Here is a 22368-nt window from a genome sequence, read left to right on the forward strand (position 1 = left end):
TTCATTTAACACTGTGTTTCATCTATAAAAAGACTCATCATAAATGCTCTCATCAATAAAAAAAACTCATAATTTCTAATGAGTCTTTCTATTAATGAAACACAGTGTTAAATGAAAAAAAATTTTGTCAAGTGATTTTCTACTTATCTAAAATTTATATATATATATATATATATATATATATATATATTATATATATATATATATATATATATATATATATATATTATGTATGTATATATGTATATATATAAAATATTTGTATATAAAATTTATACATGTTGCTCAAATCTTCACTTGTTTTGTAAAAAACAGGCTGTAAATAAAGGATTTAGCAAAAAATTTATTGATAGAGCAATTCAAAGCTAACTCAAAATAATAATGAAAGAAAGTAGGCATTGCGTTAAGTAAGAAAGTTTTTTATTGAATTTAACACAAAGTTTACATTTTCAAACAACTTATTTAGCGTTTGCAGCATTCTTCATTTTTAAAACTTTTCGATTGAGTCGTGTTCCTGATTGCCTTTAAAATTCCAAAATGTCTGAATGACATTCGCAAATTTTTGCATCATGATACTGTCGTGTAATCGCATCTAAATCAAAAATTCAAATCAAATTTGAAAAAAATCAAACTGCAGAAATTATAGCAAATAGTTACATAAATGACTGACTGGGATAAACAAAATATATTTCCTGTAAAAAAAAATCTATAAAAATGCATTAAACCATTCTTACCCACTATCATATGATACAAGGTGTATGTTTTAAAGTTTATCTTCAATGAACCACCAGAGACATTAAAACAGGCCCCAGCGTCCTCCCTCATCAACAACTTTCCAAAAGCAAAAGCCGATTTATATGAAGTATTACTTCCACAACGAATAAGAGAACTCATCTATTATTAAAAAAAATAAAAATTACTTAAGGGTCAGAATACATATTATGTACATTCTATATGAATGAAATTATCTTGAATTCAATACATAGATTTTTAAAATTGATTCTTGAATCACTTTTCTAATTTGATTCAAAATTTCGAAAATTTGTAGGGGCCTTATGTAGTCCTTGATATTAAAATAAAAAGCAACAGTAGTACCTTTTTATCTATTTTTGCCATCGCAACTTTTTGAAAATCTTAAAAAAATGTATTAAAATAAATAATATTATTATCATTTATGTAAAATATTTTGTAAAAAATTAACCATGAAAAATTACCTAAATGGAAAAAATAAATAAAACTTTGATTAACACGTAAAACTTACATTCTTAAAAATTTAATTTACCCTGGCAAGACAAATGTTTTTCTATACTATCCTCTTTATCCAAAACACAATTTTTAGAGCCATTTCGTACCTAGGTATAGATAAATTATACATACAAAAATTAAACAAAATTTTTAAACATTTTATAGTGATTTTTATTTAAACTTGTCAACAAACATATATTTATAAAATATTTGTCAATAAAATTATATTTTATAACATATAGTTCTGACTTTATTTTTAATTTTTTTACTGCTCACGCACACAGATTTTAATTAGAACAAAAGCAACATTAGGCCTTTTTTTTACCAATATATTTGAAGACAACATCATTTTCCCTTGAGATAGATTAGTTTCTTTCGAGAATTCAATGTTATTTTCAGCAGCTGAAAAGCTTACTATTTCACTGTGTAAATAGGGAGTTGATATCGATTTAAAAACATCTATAATTCAGTAAAAAAATAAGCATATTTATTTTAACAAACCATTATTTTACTTTTTAAAAAATAGTCAACCTGCTATATTTGGAATGACGTTAGATGTTCTTTGGCTATTTGAACTATCAAAATAATGTCTTTAGTATAGTTGTTCATCACCAATCACAATATCTTCATCACTTTCACAGAATGTCATTGCCGTCTTTTTCTTTAATATAAACTTTACATTTAAACAAAAAAAGTGCGTGATTTGTGTAGTTCTTTATTGCAAAATTTTTTATTTATTAAAAACTAATTTTAGTAAAATTTACTTTCGCTTTGTCCCTTTTTTCTCTTCGGTGTCAGTTTCAATATTTGAAGTATCTGCTGCTTTTTATAAGCGTGACTGAGCTTCTTCATAAAAATCTAAACACAAATTTATGTACGTAAAATCATTTATCAATATCTAATGAAAATGCAATTGAAATGTTTGCGGCAAAAGCAGGCCCTATGAGAACGGGGTGCAGTTGGTGCACTGCATAAAGATTAATGAATTTTAATGAAAACCCCATGAAAATAAATGAATTTTTTAGTTTTTAAAAAACACTAACAGTTTAAAAAAAAAACTAAAAACATTATTAAAAAAATTTTTTTTTATAAAGACTCCAAAATAAAAATGTTTTTATCAACGATTAAAAAAACTTTTTGTAATCGTTGGAAATCGTCTTTAAACATTCTAAAGACATTCAGAACATATAATTTAAACAAACGCCCGTTGGATTTAAAATAAGTGATATTAAATGAGAGAACAGCCATATTGTAAAGAGGGGCCCAAAATAACTATGCACCAGTACATGTTTATCCTCTACAGTGCCCTGGTCAAAACATTCAGTTTCAGTATCTAATTCAATTATTTTACATTTTTTTTATGTAATATGCAAAACTGTAGTGTATAAAATCCTAGCTGGATATATCTTCCAATCAGAGGTTGGTGGCTGCAAGGTTGTGACAGCTTTACAAATAGCAGCGAAACTTTTAAGTGGCGGCCAGAAGCATTTACCATCATTTTTCATCCAACTTTTTGCAATCACTTCCACTTCTTTAATTTTTCCATTTAAAAATTGACATTTCAATATTCTGGTGCAATTTAATTCTAAACAATCTTATATAAGTTACAAAATAAAATTAAAAATACATTAGAGATTAAAAACAATGACCTTTGTAAAACGCTTTTTAGATTTATTAATGTAAAACACCAGCGTAAATATTTTATTATTTCTATACACATACCAGGTATTTGTTTTACAGAGAAAATTTATAAATTAAAATGCATTCAACTCACTTTATAATTATTCAATAAACTATATATTTGACAAATTTATAACAATTTTTACAAAATGACACATGCACAGACATTCTTTAAAAATTGATGGTCTGCAAGTATAAGCAAAATTTGTGTTTTTAATTCAAGAAATCAGTGATCATAAGCAATATCACAATGTCTAAGCAGAAAAAAAGCATAACCACCTTTTTAAACAGGTATCATCAAGCCTTTTTTCAAAAGTTCTTTTTTTTTCAGAAAAATTGTTTTTAAATTGGCTAATGAATTTATATAACAAACGTCTAAATAAGATGTTTCAGAACAATCAGAAAAAAACTTTTGAACTGAATGAGGGTTTAGAGCCTTGCATTTTAAATGATCTACCAAAACCTCTTCTACTAAAATAAACCCTTTGTCTTGAATGAAATAAACTCTCTTAGATTTGGTGTGACCTTTTTATTTACCACTTGGACAGAAATTTCTTTACCATTCCTTTCTCTAAGAATAATTTCCAACTTTTTTCTCTATTCTAGTTGACTCACTATTTGGGCAACAGTTTGATGTGATTTTCGCACCATTTTTTTAATTCGACCCAAAAAGATTTCATAAGGAAAAGCTGATAGATGATCAAGACTCTCCCGAAAGTTAACACAATCATCAGCTAAATGAGTCATGCTATGAACATTGTATGTTACAAAGATATCCCAATACAAAATATGCACTTCTCTAACAAACCATATAAGCAACTGTTTAGCATATGCCACTAACAATTCATTTTTTACCATTTTATCAGAAAGCAGTATGTGCATAGCAATTGAAAGAGAAATAAATAAGTCATAGTTAGTTTTATTTATTTTTCCTTTTTAAAACAACAGGTCCGGCATAAAGCAGAAAGAATCGAAACTCTGTTGCTTTTCCACTTCTCAAATTCATTTAAAGAGCGTGGTCTACGTTGAAAATTGGATGGTGTATAACTTCACAAATTTATGAGTTCATTTGAAATACTTTCTTTAACAGATTGATTTATTCTAATAAATAAGGGACCTTTACACCAGTTTATTAGAAGTTTTTTAACTACCCCAAGACATATAAGGTGCATATAGTTCAATGGGAATCCAGTTACCATTGGGAAATTTAACTAAACAAGCAGGGAAAGACTCTCAAGTTGGTGACCTTCTTCTTTATACAAATTATTTTTAAATTCCATGTCAGTACAAAGTAAAGTAGTTGTTTCCAATAATCTTACACCATGTTTTTATTTTATAACAGCCATACATCTTTCACAGCTATGGTAGCCACTATGCCCTTTAATGTATTTAACAAATGCTCTTGCAGGCTCATCACAAACAGAAGCTTTAATAGACACCTGCAACTGTTTGTACCCATTAGTTTGCAATTTTTTTATTTCAAGAATAAAATCTTCAAAGTACTCGTCCAAACTGTTTGGTTTTCCCTGACCATACCAAATTACAACAGCATATAGTCCTTTTCTGTTAATTGTAATTAGTATAGGCCAAATGGAAGTCTTTTTACTATTGTACATAGGTGCACCATCAATACTTACAATTAGATCAAGCTTTTCTATATATCCAACTGTTGATATATAATTGCACTTTCAACTCCAAGATATATATAATCCATCAATTACACTTTCAACTCCAAGATATATATAACCGCCTCCACTGACATATAAAATATTACCTTTTTGAAGAGATTTTTGTAATGTCTGCCTGCATTTCAGTATAGATGGAGTAAATTTATTTAAGTGAAATAAAAGTGCATTTAAAGCATCATCTTTTATACAGTATTTTAATTACCACTCATATAAAAAATCTTTTGTTGAAGTTAGAGTATCAATACTACTGTATAAACTATTTTCAGCTGCAATGTCGTCAACATCACCATAATTCGATTCAACTTTACTTAAAAAAATTTATTTTCAGGCGAAGTGATTGAAAACATCAATATATCGCTGTGCACATCTTCAAAAACTTCAAAAATCTTTTGAATGTCTGAATCTAGATGAACACAATTCTCTCTACCAACAATATTGCACTCTTCAAGAAGATATTTTATTCTTTTTTCAGCATATCGTTTTCCTTTCATAAATTCTCTCATGTATAGGCTTCTGTCACATTTAGGCATTATTATCTTTATTTTATCACATCACAAAAGAAAAAAAATAAACGAATTATTACACAGGTCAACAAAAAATTTTTTTTTTCTGGTGCCGAGCAAGCAATTTGTTTTTTGTATAGCATTTCTCATTTTGATTTTAAATATGCAACTCTTTTTTTACCATCAGGTCAAGTTGTAAAGATATTTAGGTTCAAATCTTAAGTATTTAGGGTAAAGTCCCTAATATTGTCGAAAAAAAAGTTATTCAAAAGTATGTCAACCTGGGTCTCAAAAGAAGCGTATTTTCATAGAGATTTTAGAAAACATAAATATTTTTCCAGAATGTTATTCACCAAAAAAACACAAAATACTTATTTTTATTACAAATGAATAACATTTTTAAAATCTCTATGAAAACACGCTTCTTTTGAGACCCAGGTTGACATACTTTTGAATAACTTTTTTTTCGACAATATTAGGGACTTTACCCTAAATACTTAAGATTTGAACCTAAATATCTTGACAACTTGACCTGATGGTAAAAAAAGAGTTGCATATTTGAAATCAAAATGAGAAATGCTATACAAAAAACAAACTGTTTGCTCGGCACCAGAAAAAAATTTTTTTTTTGTTGACCTATGTTATTCTTAAGGGTGATGCGGACGTTATCGGACAAATCCTAATTTTATTATTTGAGCATAATAATTAGTTTTTGTAGTTTTATGCGTAGACGTAAACGTTCTATAAAAAATAAACTTTATTATTTGAAACTCAATTATTTAAAATGAGGTTAAATGCAGCTGAACGAGAATCTTTTCGAAAGCGACTAAAAATGTTGTTTGTAAATAAACCTAAAATAAAAAATAAATAAAATCGTAAATCATTTTGAAAAGGAAGGTTTGCTCGACGTACAATATATGATAGCATAAAAAGACTTGAAACTGTTCAATCGTTTTCTGATAAAAAGCACCCTGGTCGTCTGACATCCTGGACTAGAGAAAAGAAAGCCAAATTAACGAGACTTGTAAACAATCAAAAAGGGGTCAGTCAGAGAAAAATAGGTATTAAATTCGGTGTAAATCAATCGACAATTAGTCGTCAGTTAAAAAAAATGAATATTAAATATAGAAAACGTGAAAAGACTCCAAAATACACTATAGAACAACAAATAAAGGCAAAGAAAAGAAGCAGGAAACTAGTTAAACAACTCTATAACACAAAATCGCTTCTAGTCATCGATCACGAAAAATACTTTTGTTTTGCAGGGGACATCATGCCTTGAAATTCTGGATACTACACAAACAACAAAAAGACATGCCCAGAAAGTGTTCGTTTTATAGGAAAAGAAAAATTTCCAAAAAAATAAATAATGGGGATAGCCATATCTGACCGTGGTATGTCCGAGCCATTGTTTTGCACTTCCAAGGCTGTAGCGATCACTTCATCAATCTATATTAATGAATGTTTAGAAAAACGACTTCTTCCATTTATTCACAAGTATCATGGAGACTTTAACTATTTATTTTGGCCAGATTTAGCAAGTACTCATTATTCTAAAGATTCTCTAAATTGGATGGACCAATATGTCCATTACGTTGATAAAGAATCCAATCCCCCAAATGTGCCTCAAGCACGACCAATTAAAAATTTTTGGGGACATTTAGCACAGAAGGTTTACGAAGGAGATTGGCAAGCTTCAACAGAGCAAGTTTTGATTGATCGCATTAAACTAAAACTACAAGAAATTGATTTAAACTTTTTACAGTCGCATATGAAAGGCGTCAGAGCAAAATTGAGATCAATTGCAGATGGTGGTGTTTTTTCATATATTTTTCAATATATTTTTATTAAAAGATAAATGCTTTATTTAAAAAAAATATAATTGTAGTTTGTTTTTTTATTTATAAATAAGTTATTGACGTTTTTATTTTGTCCGATAACTTCCGCATCACCCGTTATACAGAAAAAAACAATTTAAATTGCATTTTGTACTATATAGTTTAAGTTTGCAGTCAGAATTTATCAGGCAAATACTTGCAGTCATAAACGTTACTAATTTGCTATGATAATAGTAATGTTATTATAATAAGCATTAATAAGCCATAACTCTGCTAAGTTGTAACTTTTTCATGTTAAATTGTTAAAATATTTACATTACGATGTTCTATTGTCCTCAAATAGTTAAAGAACTACCCTAATTTCATTAGGATAATCTTAATTCAAGAAATGAAAATATAATTACTTAATAAAGTACATGTTTTTCAATAAAGTTTATATTCATTTCATACCGTAATATAATTAAAATTTGAACAAACGTTTTATTACCACCAAAAATAACGAAAAAATCCCAGCAGAACATGCTGTTTGATCAGCAAATTACTGTTAGTAAACGGCTTAATAAATTTGTTTTTTGTCAACAGAAAATCAACGAACGCTCTGTGTTTGTAAATAAACGTTGATTTGCTGTTGATAACATCGCCGCTGCTACAACATCCATTTATAGTTGATCACTGTTGATCGCTAATGTCAACGCAAAAACGACGTTGATCAACATCAAATCAATGCTTCATTTTTTAGAGGGAACTTATTAGCATGCATGCATTAACATTTTTTGGTAATAAAAAATATTCACCAGAAATTCTAATTCTGAGGCTTTTGAGTATATTGCAAAATCAAAATCTCATTGCAGTCGTATTATAATACAACTGTAGAGAGATTTTTTATTATCCGTGTTCGGCATAATACACATATGCCTCGTGTTATTTAGGATTACTTGAAATAAGTATGGCAGTATGCACGCTTTAAACTTTATGTTGTATTTAATACTTAAACTATCATTGTCCTTAGAATATTACATGGTACCAGAAGTAAATCTGTATTTAATTCAAAATGGAACAACTTAGACCATTAGAGGCCATGAATTTAAATGGCAATGTTTCAGAAAACTGGCAAAAATGGAAGCAGAGATAGAATCATTATAAAATAGCTTCTGGAGTCAATTATAAAAATGAAGATATTCAATGTGCTATTTTCCTTCATATGATTGGCGAAGACGCTTTTAAGAGTATATGATACATCATTTTCACAATCGAAGGAAACGATAAATTAACACCTTTAGTTCAAAAGTTTGAATGTTATTTCAGCCCAAAAAAACATAACTTATAAACGTTATTTATTCAATACATGTGTGCAAGACGGCAGACTATTTACTGACTTCTTGATTGATTTACGAAATAAAGCTAAAACATGCGAGTTTGGAACCCTCGAAGAAAGTCTAATACGTGACAGAATAGTCTCTGGTATCGACTCTAAAGTTGCCAGAAAACGACTACTTCGAGACACTGAGCTCACTCTAGAAAAAACAATAAATTTTATGAGAGCTAATGAAACATCGAAAGCACAACTAAAAGCACTCGAAAATACAATCCAGGCAGATTCTATAAACAAACATGGAAACAAAACTAAATTCAACTCCCTAAAGATTGATAGAAATTTACACAAACCTTGCTATTACTGTGGATCACAACATACTACCTCATCTTGCCCGGCATATGGCCTAAAGTGCACAGCATGTGGAAAACTAAACCATTTTGCTAGAGTGTGTCGATCCAAAACTAATCGCTTTAATACTAATTGTATAGACTAAATTGATCAAAGGGAAGTCAACCTCAACGTTGCAGAGTTATATATTCATCATGTTGCAGCATCGATGGAATGTACTGACACTTTATTAACAAATATTACAGTCAACAACAAAAATATAACATTTAAATTAGATACTGGAGCCCAATGTAACGTCATTCCATACAACATCTACAACTCTAATCCTGGAAGACTTCCTCTCAAAAAAACAATATCTCGACAAATCATATGGTGGAAACAATATTCCTGAACTAGGAACTTGCAATCTGACTGTTAAAAAGAAAAACATTTCACGAGTGTGCCATTTTTTTGTTGTATCTCTTTCTGATGTAAAACCACTTCTTGGTCTAAGTACCTGCAAATCTCTTGAAATTCTAAATATTAACGATGTTGAAATTGATAAAGCTAACACTTTAAAACATTATGGTGACGTTTTTACCGGCCTTGGTTTAGTTAAAGGAAACTATTATATCGCAGTTGCTAAAAATGCAATCCCAGTCATTCAAGCACCAAGGAAAGTATCAATGACTGTCCTACCTAAACTTAAAAGCACACTTGACCGTCTTGTAAAAGCCACAGTTATCTCAAAAATTTCTAAACCAACACCTTGAGTACACTTAATGGTCATCATTGAAAGAAAAGATGGATCCTTAAGATTATGTATTGATCCGAAAGAACTAAACAAGTCTGTTTTAAGACAATACAAAACCACTCCATCTGCAGAAGAAATGTCTAGCAAACTTTGTGGCAACAAAGTTTTTACTGTCATAGACATGGCTGACTGCTATCGGCATATAAAAGTAGATAAAAATTCTTCAGAGCTATGCACATTTAACACTCTTTATGGCCGATACAAATTCAACCGCATGCCTTTCGGCATATCATGCGCATCGGACGCTGCACGGGAGATGATTGAAATTAACTTTGGTGACATCCCATATGTTCTGGCTATCCACGATGACTTGATCATTCCAGCTAAAACAGATGCTGAGCATGATACAATTTTCAAACAAATTCTACAACGAGCTTGTGAGAGAAACATCAAATTCAACCTTAAAAGAATACAATTTCGAGTATCTGAAGTCAAGTATCTTGGGAATATAATCAGCCATGAAGGCATAAGAATTGATCCTGATAAAACTAAAACCATATCTGCATACCCATTGCCTGCATGTCAAGCAGGTTTGAAACGGCTCTTAGGAATGGTGCTGACAATTCATCCGAAACATGTCAGAGTTAACAGCTTCCCTCCGCCAGCTGCTTAAAAAAGACATACTCTGGTCATGGAACCATGAATATACCAGTGCTGTGGAAAAAATTAAGCAGTTTCTTTCATCTTCTCCTGTACTCTCATTCTTCGACACATCAAAAGATGTTCAGATTCAGGTAGACGCATCTTCACATGGATTAGGAGCCTGTATTATGCAAGAAGGTCACCCGATCAGGTATACATTTTCTAGTTTAACTGTAGCAGAACAGAGATATGCCCAGATAGAGAAAGAAATTTTAACAATCGTTTTTGCTTGTGAACGTTTCAACCAATATACCTATGGGCAACAGGTCTCCATAGAAAGTGATCATAAACCTCTTGAATACATTTTGCAGAAGCCGCTGTCAGAAGCACCACCTTGCATACAAAGACTTTTGATAAGACTCCAAAAATATCAAGTTGTAGTGAAATATGTTCCAGGAAAAGATCTACACATTGCTGACTCTCTATCACGTACCCACCTCAGCAATTTTGACGAGGATGATAGCCTAAATGAGGACTGCAACGTTAGGGCCCACACTTTAATTCAAAATCTGCCAATATCAACAAATAGACTAAAGCGATTGTAGCACGACACTAAACTTGACCCTGTGCTCTCTCAAATAACAAACTATATAACTTATGTTTGGCCCCGAAACCGACAAATACTTTGCAGTGAAGAAAATAAATATTGGTCCATCAAAAACAACTTACACCTAGCAGAGGGAATAATTCTAAAATAAAATAAAATAGTCATACCAACTGCTGTGAGAACCCTCATATTAAGACAGCCTCATTTATTACACTTTGGCACCGAAAAGACGAAAGCTAGAGCTCGAAACACTGTTTACTGGCCAGGGCTTATAAGCGACATTGATAAACTAATACTTAATTGCCAAAAATGCCTTAAATACCGTAATAACAACAAAAAGAAAAAAATCATTGAACACATTCCTGACTTACCGTGGAGTAGAGTAGGATCAGACATATATGAGTTGCATGGAAAAATATTTGTAATTGTTATAGACTACTTTTCTAAATTTATTGAGAACAGTGTCATTTCTGACAAAACGGCATTCTCTGTAATCAAATTCATGAAAACCATTTTTACTCGTCACGGAACTCCTTCAACTCTCATTGCCGATAACAACCCCTACAACAGTGCAGAGTTCTTTAACTTCTCAAAAGAATATGGGTTCAACTTCACTCCATCAAGTCCTAACTTGAAAATACTTAAAAAATGCGACAACGCTGAACTTAGTCTTCTAGAATACCTCAACATGCCTCTCACAGGTATGGACTACTCTCCATCCCAACTTCTCATGAACAGAAGAACGCGAACAACCCTACCTGTCTATCTTGATTTACTTATATCAGCAGTTCCTTTAAATGCTTATAGTCAGATCACCAAGTCCAGAAATCATCAAAAACAATATTATGATCGGAACGCATCTGAACTCCCAAATCTCGTAGCAAATGACACTGCCCGGATGAAAAAAAAATTGAACATGGAAGAAAGTGACAGTTAAAGAAAAACTAACATTACCCAGATCATACAACATGGTAGATAAGTACGGAAGAGTATATCGGCGTAATCGTAAACATCTGATTAAAACCAATGAGCAACCACTAGCATATCAGCATGAGCAACTTGATTTGCCATACGAATTACGGGCAGCTATCACACCTCCTAAATCAAATGAGGAAACAGCAAACAATGAAATCAAAGACGCTACAAGTATTCATGAAACTCCATCGACTGAACAGCAGCCTGACGTTCGAAGGTCGTCGAGGACTAAAATCAGACCTGCCTACTTGAGGGACTTCATTTAACTGTGTATATTATAAAGAACTTATTTAACTATATAAAATAAACACATTTAAAAAAAAAATAAAAAATAAAAATAAAAAATTTATGGAAGGAAGATGTAATACCCTTGTTCGGCATAATACACATATGCCTTGTGTTATTTAGGATTGCTTGAAATAAATATGGCGGTATGCACGCTTTAAACTTTATGTTGTATTTAATTCTTAATATAGCGTTATCCTTAGAATATTAAAGATTTTGAAATTGCAAAATACTCAAAAGCCTTAGAATTAGAATTTTTGGTACACATTTTTTATTACCAATAAATGTTAATGCATGCATGCTAATAATTTGTTGCAGAACAGTTTTTTTTATGATCCATTACAATGGAGTGTAAAAAAAAGCTTCAATCATTTTTAAGTAAGATGAAATTTTATGTATTCAATAACTGCTTTGTGGTTTAATAGTGCATTAAGATCCACAATGAAACCATCGAATTGCATGGACATTTTAATTTTTGAAAGAAACTGTGAAATGGCAGAGATATTAATATAATCTTTACTTTGGATTATTAAACCATCATTCATTTTAAAAGATATTACTGGAAAAAAAAAACTTCTTTGCTTACTTTTTTGCAATGGTCATCGAAACAACTAATTTCATACAAATCCAAGTGAGATAAAATTTTATCAGCCTTTACGTTTCGTGTAGATGGTAGTGATTTTTTTGATGTTTTTTTTTTTTTTGGTAGAGGTGTAGAAATTTGATTCGGCAATACACAGATAAAAATGTTTGGCGGACTTGAAGGATGAATTTTACCATAAACTTGAAGCGTTTCATAAATAATTGGACAATGATATTCACAAATATATGCATTTGGGCTCTCTGAAATACTTTCTCTTGGTGTTGCATAAATCCATCTTTTTCTTTCTTGAGGATTACGATTTTTGTTTGGTAGCCGAAAAAAAATTACTTTACGTTCTTTGTCATAGTTGCCATTGCAACCAGTTACACAACATTTAAAGGGCATTACTAAGTTTTTTTGTTGAAATAAAATTTAACTTTTTTAAAATCTAAAAAATATTCTATATATATATATATATATATATATATATATATATATATATATATATATATAAATTTTTTTTTTTTTTTTTTTTTTAAAACATAATAACTTTTGTCTGTGCGTGACTTTATATGGAAAAAAAATGTGAAAAGAAATATATTATTTTAAAATAACTTTGAGAACTTAATGTAAATTTCGTTAGAATTAGATAGACTTTAGTTTTTTTAAAACAAGTCTTCAAATAAATTTCTCTTGCTTTCATTTTCATCACTTGAATTTTCCTCAATTTAAAATTTCTAAAAATGTAAAACAATCGTATCATAAAAGTGAATAATATATTTTAAGAAGATTATGTGATTATAATATATTTAAAAAATAAACTTTACGGTTTTATTACTGCAGTCTTGCCCGTGACTGAGACAGCATGCAGACATACATTTTAATCCGTTTTTCTTGCAAGAACACATACTAATTCTGCGCATGTTTCTTGACAAAGTTTTACAATCACAACCAATCACGTTTATATATTGGTAAGTGCTACACGTTTGTCTGTAGTTATTGAAAGAAGACAACCATTATCTAATTTCCATCCCCATTCTTTTGGATCTAAGTTAAAAAATTCATCTAGCATTTTCCATTCAATAACCTGGAGATGAATTCTAAAACCATAAAAAAAGCAGCACGATCTGTTGGTGGTAACTTTTCTGGCTTAATAATTCTTTCACAAACCATTTGTTATATTTCAAACATCTAAGAAATAATACTATAAAAATATGACATTTTCTCAATCTAAATCATAATTTTCTCAATCTAAATGAAGGACTTAAGTCCAAAAAGTTAAAATTAAACGTTCAAATGGCTACCGCATTTTCCTAAACAAAGATTCTGCACTATCACCAAACAATTCAATAAAAGCCGTTACAGCAGATTCTTTAACTTCTTTTTTGGTTGCCCAGTAATCCAAAATAATTTCAGATACTGATTGTATACTATTCATTTTTTGAAGTATTTTTCAAAAACAACGCTTTCCTTTACCCAGTATTGAAGATGTCGAGTCACATCCTGACTCTTCATAAACATAAAACAGATGTTCTCTAAAACCCATTATTCGAGGTTGAGCATCTTTTATTCTCCAGAGTATTTTCTTGCTTTTATTATAAAAAAACTTCATTTAATTAATCTTTCCAATGATACATTAGCATCACTGCTATATCAGTATCATCGGAAAAAACAAAGCATGTCAAAATTTTTTTGCAACTTCCAACAGTTTAGAGACAATTTTTGTGTCAGCATCTCCTTTTTAAATATATACTTCTTGGCCATCTTGTTTAAGATAATCTGACAAAATAAAATTAACAGTGCTTTGTTGTGTGAACTTGATAGAAAACGCATATTTGAGTTCGGAATCTTATTACTTACTTTCATGACAAAATTTTGGGAATAACCATTGCATTTTGTTCTAATTATGTGTTTATCAGATTTAATTGAAGACCTTTTAATATAACCATTAAATATAATATAAGTGGTGGCATAGTTTTTTCTTATATAGCTGATGTAGGTCGCAACAATTTTTATAAATCTCATACCTTCGTTCCAAATAACTTTGTGGAGTAAGGAACCTCTCTCAAGGACATAAATGCACAAGATAACGTTTGTTCTAGACTTAAGTTGGTTGTCAGGAAGAATCACTTTGCGTAAAGATGATTTGTTTGCTTTCAGCGTTAGGTTATTTCTAAAAAATAGTTGTAAGATATGAATGAGCTCATAATCAAAGTATAGTTAAGCGTCATCTCTCTTTCTGCAGTTGCTGGAAACCTATTAAAAAGGAGAGTTGAATCAACAAAATTAGTTTGTTTGTCTAATTTTACGCTATTAGTCAAAACATCCAAAGAAAAAAACGTATTCTTTTTTTTAAACTTTACTTCATTGAACTTAAGACCGTCAAGACAAGTTTATAGATAAACGCCTATGTTCTCAGCCGCCTATTTCTTTATTGTTTTTTATAACTCCGATGTCAAATCCAGGTAATTTTTACATTGCATTTATAAACACTTGCAGAATACAGATGCTCATTGTCCATAGATTGCGTAAATTTTCATCAAATCCTCTACTTCTTGTTTTTTTGTTTTGTTTTTTGTAAATTATTTTTGTTCCTTTGTGTATTAAATCAACTTTGCATTCTAAAAAACGCATCAGGGTCTACTAAATTACAAGATCAAAAGATAGGCCATCCCAATACCTTGAAGATTGGTGCACTGCGTGACGACCATCTAAATATTGTTATGTAACTACAGGTTTGTTTCTGAAAGATATTGAATTTCTGGTATAACCTGGTATAAGTATAACCTGACATACTTAGCATAGTTTTAATGTCCTAATGCGGCAAATAATTAACCATTTTTGAGATTGCTTGAAGATGCAAATACCAGTTACAAGTTCTCTCTGGAACTAAAAGTTACTTTATGGTACCAATGTAGTATATGTTCAAGATTCAAAGTATTGCTGTGCGTGATTCATATGATGTGTAGGTTATTATGACACATTCAATATTTTTGAAAGCATCTGTATTACCAAGACTGGTTATCTCTTTCTTGTTCATATCATTTTGCATTGTCATTTTATAACTGCATTCAAGTCCGGATATATCTAGTTTTGATTTGTCAACTAAAATATCTATAATATGACTCATGAATGCACTCTTTGACCTACATGTGAACTTTTAAGGCTCTTGCAACAGCTTTTCCCTTAAGCAAATGCTTTACCGTATCTTCAGAGCAAACTTGCTTTGACACCTTTTTTAGGTCGTTCCTGCCATTAGTTTTCCGATTCTTCCAAGAAAACTCATCATTGTGTGAAACCCTCCGAGTCGTCATACTATATTGAAGTTCTGATCTTTTATAACACCGATCGGTTTCTGCCACAAAGGCTTATTAAACGTAACGCAGGGAATAGTTGTTTTATATTTATTAGCTTTATCAATTAAGTATAAGCAACTTTCATCTTAAGAGTAAATCATAGGTAAAAACTTGATGAATGCTTTTTCATTAGTTGTTGTTGATTGTGATGTAGTATGCATTATATAACCTGACCAGTTTGGGCGAGGATTATTTTTTGAGCTAAAGAGCCATGCTACATACCAAACAATATCACTCATCTTGGGCGCACTAAATACATCAGATAAAAACGTTTTATTGGTTTAAAACTTACATTTAACAAACCGTGATAGCTTGATCCGTGATATGGCATTATTTTAGATGACACATCAGATATATTTTTATTAAGACTTGCGTTTCAAACACATTATGCTTTCATAACTGTATTTAGAAAAAGAACATATTCTTCCTCTCTATTCAAAGAACGTTCAATCATTTTGTTAATCAATGGTATGGACTCAACTTTAGCAATTGCTGAATGCTTGTGGTCTACCTTTTTGGTACAACGAAAACATTTTGATTTCCAATCAAATACTTCTTCAAAAAAGGATCGTAGTTTCTTTCTTGGTACACATAATGATTGATCTTTACGACAATTCACAAACTTTCTTCTTTAGCTATGATAGACTAGTACTGTTGTACTTTTATGCGTGTTCTGTTGCATCTGGAATTTAATATAACTAATAATGTGCAAAAATAACTTATCTGGTATGTTATCTTATCTTAAACCTTTTTTAATAAAAAATATATTTGTTTTTCAATTATATTAAGTATAAATAAATTATTAGAAATGATTCAGCAAAACGTCATTAATGAATACGAGTTATTATGTTAAACTGATGTTTTAACAAACTGCGCGAAATAAGTTTTGACAAAATTTTTATTAGATGTATTTTAAATTGTGTTTTACTTCCATTCTCTTTAGAAAAGATGACTTTATAAGAATTAAACTTTTTCAGTACTTTGATATGTAAAACTATCATTACCACATACTCTCGCAACTCTAAGTTACAGTTCTCATTATTTTTTGTGGTCTGAAACAAAATAAATTTTAATTTTTGGCAAAAAAAAACCCTTTTATGAAAGGATTATGTACTTTTTTACTGGAGGTTGTCCCTCAAAAAGTGCTTGGTTTTTAAGAAGGTTGTCCTTCAAAAAGTGCTTGGTGGTAAAAGTTAATTTTTTTGATACCAAGTTAAATTCTTTAACGTGAATATAGACAAAGTAATAACATTTTAGACAATTAAATAATAAGATTTTACAATAACTTTTTCAATAAATCCATGTTTCAAAAATTCGTTACTTAAAACTTATTAACTGCAAGTAGATCTGCTTGCATTTGATAGTTTTTCACCCTTAAAATATTGTATTGTAGAGCTTTTTAGTTACATATAATTATCTAGTATTTGATAAACTTAAAATTTTAATACACATACCTAACTGTACTCTAATCAGTCTGTAGGGTATTAAAACTTTTCATTGCAAAAAGAATCTGAACTATTTCTACTGTATTTTAAAGACTCCCGTTCAGATTTGTATAAATTTATAAATGCATTTATAAATTGTTCGACGCCATTGATTTTATATTTAGTTGGAAAAAGACTAGGTTTAAAAAGTTAGGAGCATTAGCTAATAGGATCTTTTTATATACGTTTTTGATCTATACAAATAAGTTTTTTATACTTTTAAGTATCATTAAGTGACTAGAACAACCAACCAAAAAAGTGATGTGGCCATGTTAAGCAACACAAAGAGAATAAATTAAATCAAACACACTATAACAGGTTTAGCATATTTTGACACATGACACTTTAATGAATACAAACATTCATTAAAGAATTAGAATACAAAATTGAAGTTTCAATATTTCAGTTTACAAAATAGTTTAAAAGTTTTTTGTTTTAACTAAAAAAAGTTAAAAAAAAAAAAAGTTTAATATCAATATATTTATGTTTAGCAAAAGAAAAAAATGGCAAGCCTAAATGAGGAGAACTTCGGTGGTTACGATGCGTATTTTATAAATGAACTTTTAGATGAACATGAATGTCCTGTATGTAAAATGGCTCTTCGTAAGCCTATTCAAACAAAATGTGGTCATCGACTTTGTTTGTCATGCGCAGAAGAAATGAGAAAAAGGTATTAATTTTTGTAGATTTAAATTGCAAGTAATGTGGCATGCATATAAAAATACATTTAATAGACTACATATTTCCGAACTAGGATGCATACACTAGATCAAAATATGTAAAATTATTGTTAATGCTGCCTTTTTTTTGTTTTGACGCTAACTCATCGTTGATCTAATATCAACTTTAATTTTAAAAACAGCTTGGTTTGTTATATTGATCCAATGTTATATTTATCTTGCAAAAGTTGATTTTTTTACAATATGAACACAACATTGATCCAATATATCTGAACCAATGTTCGTTTAATGTAAATAGGTTTATTTTCATTCAATGTATAAAATGTAATTTGGGTGTATAAAGTTCAAGAGTATTCTTTGGTAGCTATGTGGTTTCTTTTTTTAATCAGCTCTTAATTATTTTAATTGTAATTATGTATGAAGCGGTTTTTAATGCTGATTATTCTTGGTAGTCTGAAACAAAAGATAATTTATTCGGAATGAAAAGAAGTTTTTGTTTCAACAAAGAAAATTACAAGCTTAAGGTGCGTTTCCACTCATCCGTTTTTCTATGGGAACGGGAAAGGAAACGGACAAATAATCACGTGAGCATGCGCAGTATTCCTTTGGACAAATAAAAACTTTTTTTACGCATGCTCACGTGATTATTATTTCCTTTCCTTTCCTTTTCCCGTTGAAAAACGAATGAGTGGAAACTCACCTTAACCGGACATAAATTCAACTATAAAATTATTTGATATATTTCAAACGTATGATGGAACTTCGGACGTTGCCGTTTAGATACAACGACCAAAAGTAGTTGCTATAATGCAGAATGTAAATCTGCAATTAATTTTTTCAAATTTTCTTTAAAAAATTCAGTATATGATGCTTTAAACGCTAAAGGTAAGCAAGGTAAAAGGGAAGTTGAGCGTTGTTTGTTAGCAGCATTTTCTGTAGATGCTTATACTGCATTCAAACTTTTAATAAAACGATAATTGATTGTTAGAGAGAAATTTCTTTTTGGCATTAAAAAATAAGATATGAAAATTATCAATATTTGATAGTGTCAAATAGAAAGTTAAATGGAAATGGAGGAGTAGAGAAGGCTCCAACCAATTATTTAACAAAGTTTCTCAATACAACATACCAAAACATGCAAGTGCAGAATCCAAAAACAAACTAGAAGATTGGATTAGTTGTAAATGGTTAATTGAAGATGACGAAAACAAAAAAGAACTCTCCAAAGGAAAAACTCTCTTAATAGCTGTCATCCAACGAAGTAAAGATATTAAATCAGACATGTTTTGGACTGGAGAGAAGCATTTTTATGTAAACGTATACAAAAGTTGACACGACTTGGTATTGGATTAAATGTTGTGCCAGTGACTATGAAATATCTTTGAGAGTCATTAAAGATCAAGATGATTTGGTCAAGTGGGGAGTATCCGCCAACATGGACAACATTTTTGTCAATGAGATAGTAGTAAGTCTCTTATTTGTTAACAGACATTTTGAAAACTTTAGTTTGGAGAGTAAGGAAGGGGGGCAGATTAGATGTAATGGGGCTCGTGTATTGAGATTGTGTGTGATCAAGGTTGGTGGCAAGCTTAAGTAGTCCAGCGGGAATTGATTTGAAGTGATTTCGAAAAATTTAAACCGAAGAGTTGTGTTTTGCATTTGTGAGCAGCAAAGTTTGAAAGTTGCAAGTCTTCCCAATTGTGTCTTATTTTAGTTTTAACTTTTTACATTTAGTTTATTATGAAACATTAACTAATTGAGTTAAAACTGCATCATCAACAGCCTTCAATTTTGCAGCAGTAGATGTTGTGCCCATGACATTTGCCAACTGTATAGGTGCAACAAGAGGCAAATTAGGCAATTCACTAGATTGCTGACAGATTTTCAATGGCTCAGCTTCATTAGTGAGCAAAGCTGCTTCTAAGGCTTCATCATTAAAAATAAGGTCATTTATTGGATACAAACCAGAGCATCTAAAACCATTGATTGCTTTGTCAATGTTTGCAGTAAAGTTGTAGGCAGTTGCAAAAATACCTGCCATGTCAAAAAATGAAATTCTACGCCCCTGATGTGATAACATCCAGTTGCTTGCTGCTGTATTGTAGCCAACTTTTAATGGTTTAAAAAATGTACGATCTAAAGGTTGCATCTTGTGTGTACAATGAGGTGGAAGAGTTATGAGATGGATCCCATTGTCACGACAAAAGTTAATGGCCTCAAGTGTTTTGTGACTGTGATGACCATCAAGTACAATTAATTGCTCATTAGTTTTAGATGCATGAGTCACAGCAACAAAATGTGTTAATCATTCAATGAATAAAGATGAATCAGTCCATCCACTGGAGCTAACTCTAATAATTGAGCCTGAAGGTGCACCAACAGCCAGCCTATCAGTCATTCGCTTACGGGGAAATATAAATAAGGGTGGAACATAAGTGCCACTTGCACTCATTGCACACACAAATGTCACAGTAGCACCTCTTTCTCCACTAGTTATTTTCGAAACTTGTCGTTTGCCTTTCGTTGCAATTATTTTCCCTGGCTTATGGACATTTGTGATTCCAGTTTCATCCATATTCCAGAGCTGTTTGGCTGAAAACTTATGTTCCTCAAATAATGACTTGTATACTGAAAAAAACTGATTTACTTTTGGTTTATTGAAGCCAATGGCTCTGCTTATACTGGTAGCTTGTGGAGTTCGAATAGAAAGTTGTGGATTGCGAGACATGAATCCTCGCAGCCAATCCACTCCTGCCATTTTTGACTCTTTATTAAAAGGATTATCGATTCCCATTTGCTTAGCAAAATCATATGCTTGGCGACGCACATCTATTGTTGTCAAGCCAAATAATGCTGTTTCCATTATCTGAACTTGTGTAACAATCTTTATTTCAAATTCTTTACTAAAAACAGGAAATTTTCCACCCAGAGACAAACCACCAGCTACTTTTACTTTTCCATCTCAATGACGTTGTAATGTTTTTTTTATTAATACTAAATTCTGATGCAACATTCTTTAGACTGCAGCCCATCTTTATTACATCTAATGCTGACTTTATTCTATCATTTGTTGCACCTCTCTGTGTTTTTCGCACATAATTTCTCACCATTATTTGTAATATTTAAATATGTATCTAAAGAAATATTAAAACCTTAAAATTTTAATTATATAAACATACCAACACATACACAGTATTATATAATTATTCAATACATTATTATTTTATACATTACATAACATCTATAAATTAACTCTCTTTGAGTTAAATAAGAACTTACTAAAGTTACATGTACATACAAAATTACTCAAGATTATTAACAATAGCACGATGTTGCAATTGTTAATGATGTTGCATGCTAAACACAGCTCCTTTTAGTAGAAATTGTATTATGCGCATGTAATAATATATGAAGTTGTATTAATACAACTTCATTCAGCTGAATGCAATGCATATTTGTAAAAGTTTTACAAATATGTATTAAATTGCAGCAATAGCATGTGATACAGCTTCATTTTACTTAGCATATACATTATAACATTTACTTAATATATAAAATTATTTTAAAAAGCTATTTATAAATATGTATAATAGTTATCAACAAATAAACCAACATATAAACATTGTCAATAACTAAATTAGTAAATGTTTTTATTTTCTAAACACACTTTAAAAATGGTAGAAATTCCGTAAAACCACGACGCAAGAAGCCCTTTGAGGGTATCTTACCCCACGTAACCGAGGACATCTTGCCTCATCTGTAGTGAGTGCAAGATTAATACAAATAAAATTAATTTTATTGCTAAGTTATAAAATTTCTTGACTATATATTATTGTGGGATAAATTCTCTATAAAACAACACATTTCTTACCTTAATCGCATAAGTATTGCCAATCCAATAAAAATTCAAAATTAGAAGCAACTTACTAACAAAGTACTCCAAAAAGTAATAAACCGATTTAAACCTCACCTACCAGCAATACTAAAAACATTTTTTATTCCACGATTTTGTTTTAACTTTATGAATAGTATTATAGAGGGATAAAACGTTACCGTCCTATGATACTCTCACATAAGCAAAAAGACTTCTTGACCCACGGGTCACCTTGCCCCACCCTACCCTATGAGTTTTTGAATAAAAAATAATTTTAAACCAAAATTTTTATATTATTATATACAAAAAAAGGTTTAAGCTTTAGGTTCTTTTTTATATGGATTATATATTGGTTTCCTGAAATAATAAAAAAAGAACTAGAACTGCATAAAAACACTTTAGATTAGTAATATAATGTGTTTAATTTTTTAAATGCATAAAATCATTTTCAATCAAAATGCCACATTAGTCTTGTTTATAACTTTGATAATTTAAAAAATTTAACATGTTATCTTAATCGTGATATACCGTT

At 30.3% G+C, this 22368-nt stretch overlaps 1 protein-coding gene across 12 annotated transcripts in view; it reads left to right on the plus strand.

Moving 5' to 3' along the window:
* The window catches only part of LOC136083971 (TNF receptor-associated factor 5-like), a 206579-nt gene that overhangs the window by 33102 nt on the left and 151109 nt on the right, over positions 1-22368 (plus strand). For all 12 annotated transcript variants that reach the window (XM_065803935.1, XM_065803946.1, XM_065803944.1 and 9 more), the window contains exon 2: positions 17774-17952. In XM_065803935.1, the coding sequence (XP_065660007.1) occupies positions 17786-17952 (167 nt within the window). In that variant the 5' untranslated portion in view covers positions 17774-17785. The remainder of the gene's footprint in view (positions 1-17773; positions 17953-22368) is intronic.

This window comes from Hydra vulgaris, chromosome 08 (genome assembly GCF_038396675.1).
Source record: "Hydra vulgaris chromosome 08, alternate assembly HydraT2T_AEP".
NCBI lineage: Eukaryota > Metazoa > Cnidaria > Hydrozoa > Anthoathecata > Hydridae > Hydra > Hydra vulgaris.